At 50.8% G+C, this 4,332-nt stretch overlaps 1 protein-coding gene across 1 annotated transcript; it reads right to left on the reverse strand.

Annotated features, from left to right (window-relative positions):
• Positions 1 to 370: 370 nt before the first annotated feature.
• LOC134483839 (double homeobox protein A-like) lies at positions 371 to 1,192 on the reverse strand (the record flags this gene model as incomplete). The annotated part of the gene is made up of 1 exon (XM_063279652.1): positions 371 to 1,192. A coding segment is annotated over one exon (822 nt), but the record flags the coding sequence as incomplete, so codon positions are not given.
• Positions 1,193 to 4,332: the final 3,140 nt, after the last annotated feature.

Here is a 4,332-nt window from a genome sequence, read left to right on the forward strand (position 1 = left end):
TCTTCTGGATAGGAGCTTCCAGGCTGGGACTCAGAGAATATCCAGCAGAGCCTCATATTCTTCTTGAGAGAGAGGCAGCTCAGGTGTTGCATCCATTTGCTGAACTGCACCTTCCAGATGGACAGGGCCTGGGGAGAGCGTCTCCACTCGAACTTCCATCAGCAGTTGATCCAGGAAGAGTTCCAGAGGGCCCCTGTTGCATCCCTGAATGAGAGCCTGTTCTTGGCCTTGTCCTTCAGGCTGTGCCCATTGTGGTAGCTGAGACTCTGGAGAAATTGGTTGGGTCGCTATAACTTGAGGATTCCTTGGAAACACAGTCCGTGGCAGCCAGTTGCAAGATGGTTTCCTGGACAACCCCGTGCTCCTTGCCACCAGGATTTCCATCCAGATCCACAGGGAATGGCCTGTCACCCTCCACTTGGTCTTCTTCCAGCAGTTCATCAAGGAGGAGTTCCAGAGTTCCTGGCTCGTATGCTTGAGTGGCTGTCTGTGATTGGCCTCGTCCTTCGGGCAGTGCCACTTGGGGATGCTGGGACTCTTCGTGGAAGTGGGGCTGGTCGCTGGAGCTCGAGTTCTCCATGCCCACACCTCCTGCAGCAGCCATCAATAACAGGTTGTCCGGTGCTGCCTCATCCTTGCCACTGAGACCTCCAGTTGCCACATCCTGCACTTGTGAAGCAGGCACATCTTGATCTGGAGCGCGGGCTTGCCGCGCTCTTCTGTTCTGAAACCATATGTGGATCGTGTCCTCATTCAAACCTGTCCTTTGGCCCAGCTGCTCCCTGGTAGCAAAGCCTGGCAACGGGTCCCTCTCAAAGGCTTGCACTAGGATCCTGCGCTGTTGCAAGTTGAGTCGAGTGCGAGGCCTTCTGCTGTCCGAGGGCATGCTGCTACCTTGTGACCTGGAGCCAAACCCTTCCTCGAGCTCTTGGGAGGCTAGCGGAATGGAGCCTCTGCTGGACGGCTTTGGGCCGTGCCTCACCTCTCCAGTGCGACTTCTTTGGTTCTGAAACCACACTCGGATGCGGGACGCAGGGAGCTGTATTTGCCTGGCCAGTTCCTGCCTGACCCAGAAGCTCGGGTATTTGTTCTTGCTGAAAGCTGATAGCAGGGCCTTCCTTTGCCACGCCTGCCAAACCGTCTTCCTGCGCCGGGATTCCCGCAGCACACAGCTGCTATCCACATTGCTTCCAGCTTCCATGCTCCTAAGCATTCGATGCCAGGAGTCCTCAAGCTGGAGAATATAGTCAGGACCGCTCCACAGCAAGCGCAAGCTTGAGCAAATGCCAGCCGTAGGGCTGGGACCCCTGCCCTTAAGTACCTCTCTCTCTGCTCCCGGAGCTCCGCTCACTCGAAAGGAGCCGTGGGCTACAGTCGTCCTCCTTGAATCAAGGTCATGCCAGGAAGCTCTACACCTGCCAAGCCTCCCACCTGAGAACGGGAGACCCGGAACAAGACCTCAAGAAACCTATCAGACTCAGCAAAGTCTCTCCCAAAGTCTCGCAGTCCCTTGCATGCCATTCTGGACACAGAACAAGGAAGCACAATAAATGTCCTAGGAATCAAGAATCCAGCAGACAGATCGTCCAAGGAGGGAGCACCATAGGTCCTTCCTGGCTTTGGGCAGAGTATCCAGGAAATCGTGGAGGTGGTAATTCGGCTTCAGAAGAGGAAGGCAGAGTGGACTGTGCCTTAGGTGGTATCACTAGCCAAGTTGAATCCGTGCTGATCTCATCCCATCTGGATCCACACAGGTTGGAAAGAGAAGACCCCCCAACTGAGGATCCCAACCACTTGTCCTGAGAACCAAGGATATCACTTCCAGGGGTCATGCAAGTCATGGCACTTCTTTCCTTCTTGTAGGGCTAGGTGGTAGTTGGGAGCAACAGAACTCTATTAAACCGAGAGAAGAGAATAGCACATGCAGAAAGAAAGTCTTTTACACAGGCAAATAGGCCAAAAACCACAATAGTTCATGTAGAGATTCGGGAATGCGCATTCATGCATTTCCTGTCAGAACAGTTGGGCCAGATTTTCAGGAATTCTCACCATTAACATGTTAAATGCAAACAAAGGTGCAAACACACACACACACACACACACACACGCTAACACACACACAGACACATACAAATAACACAATTAGAAATAGCACACACACAACAAAGCACACACACGCACACACAAACACACACAGGCACACACAAACACACACACATACACACACAGAGATAACACAAATACAAATAACACACACACAAAACAAGCACACACACACAGACACTCACACATGCACATGCAAACACACACAAATAACAGAAATACAAATAACACACACATACACATACACACTCACACACACACACACACACACACACACACACACACACACACACACACGAGCATACACAAAAACCGGGCCAGCAAGTCTGACTTGTGAATGTGGAACAAAAGACCCAAAACCTGTGCTGAAAGACCTGTATAAGCCCTATGCTCCTTGAGGCAATGTGGCTGCATGCACCCAAGGACAACAGCCTACCTCTAGGCAATTGCAGTCTTCAGGTGGGTTTGGAGGGACCTCACATTAGGGAATGCAGGGCCGTGCTAGGCTTGGGAAACTCAAGGATAAAAGACGGATACCTGAGAGTGTGGGATACACCTCACTGTGGGAGGAGGAAGGTATTCGGCTTGTCTGATTGAATCAGTGTCAATCCTGGAATGAATTGTTCACGACACTTTGGTTGCACTCCATTTCCAGGATGATGTTCATTTACAGTTTTGTGGCCTTACACACACTCTTCTTTAGGTTGACATTTTCCCTGCTTGTTTGCTTTAGCAAACAGTGCCATGTCTGCATTGAACACTGATCAGCTTTCCTTGTTATTTCCCTTTCAGACCTCTCATCCTGCCTCACTGCCTTCCCAAGTCTTACCACCCTTTGAATTGGAAAGCTCATGCCTAAACCAAACAGCCAATTCAACCACCCATACAAACACACAAGCAAACAAGCAAGCAAGCAAACAAACAAACAATGCAAACCTTTATTGAATGCAATGGGAAGTAGAACAAAGCAAGACAAAACAAAACAAAAGTAAACTAAACAAATGTGCTAGGAGTACATATAGAATGGGTGGTTTGTTAGTCAACTCACAGCTAAGCATAAGGCATTGGTAAGAAGTGCTGCAGTTCTTAGTCCCAAGGAAATAGTCTTCATAACTCCTTCCTGGTTCAGTGTCCTGAGATGTGTAGCCTATACCTGGTGACCCATGAGATTTCCTGGAGTCTAATGGAGCCCGTTCAATGGTGTGTTCTGTCAGTTGGGCTTTTCATTAGGCCTCCTTGATGTTTTAGGAGTCCCTGGTGATCTTGTCCTGTGCTCCTTCAGCAGAATCCCATGCTCAGAGCCCGTTTCCTCATCCCAGGGTCCTCATGTAGGCACTGCACATGGAAAACCCACGTGCATTTCCTCCTTCTAGTAAGCAAGATGCCTTCCATCGAAAGCACCCACTGTAATAGGGGTTTTGATGCATATACTTTTTGGGCTGTCTACATTCTCAAGTGTTGATTGCGGGTGTCTTCTGGATAGGAGCTTCCAGGCTGGGACTCAGAGAATATCCAGCAGAGCCTCATATTCTTCTTGAGAGAGAGGCAGCTCAGGTGTTGCATCCATTTGCTGAACTGCACCTTCCAGATGGACAGGGCCTGGGGAGAGCGTCTCCACTCGAACTTCCATCAGCAGTTGATCCAGGAAGAGTTCCAGAGGGCCCCTGTTGCATCCCTGAGTGAGAGCCTGTTCTTGGCCTTGTCCTTCAGGCTGTGCCCATTGTGGTAGCTGAGACTCTGGAGAAATTGGTTGGGTCGCTATAACTTGAGGATTCCTTGGAAACACAGTCCATGGCAGCCAGTTGCAAGATGGTTTCCTGGACAACCCCGTGCTCCTTGCCACCAGGATTTCCATCCAGATCCACAGGGAATGGCCTGTCACCCTCCACTTGGTCTTCTTCCAGCAGTTCATCAAGGAGGAGTTCCAGAGTTCCTGGCTCGTATGCTTGAGTGGCTGTCTGTGATTGGCCTCGTCCTTCGGGCAGTGCCACTTGGGGATGCTGGGACTCTTCGTGGAAGTGGGGCTGGTCGCTGGAGCTCGAGTTCTCCATGCCCACACCTCCTGCAGCAGCCATCAATAACAGGTTGTCCGGTGCTGCCTCATCCTTGCCACTGAGACCTCTAGTTGCCACATCCTGCACTTGTGAAGCAGGCACATCTTGATCTGGAGCGCGGGCTTGCCGCGCTCTTCTGTTCTGAAACCATATGTGGATCGTGTCCTCATTCAAA

This window comes from Rattus norvegicus, chromosome 20 (genome assembly GCF_036323735.1).
Source record: "Rattus norvegicus strain BN/NHsdMcwi chromosome 20, GRCr8, whole genome shotgun sequence".
Lineage (NCBI taxonomy): Eukaryota > Metazoa > Chordata > Mammalia > Rodentia > Muridae > Rattus > Rattus norvegicus.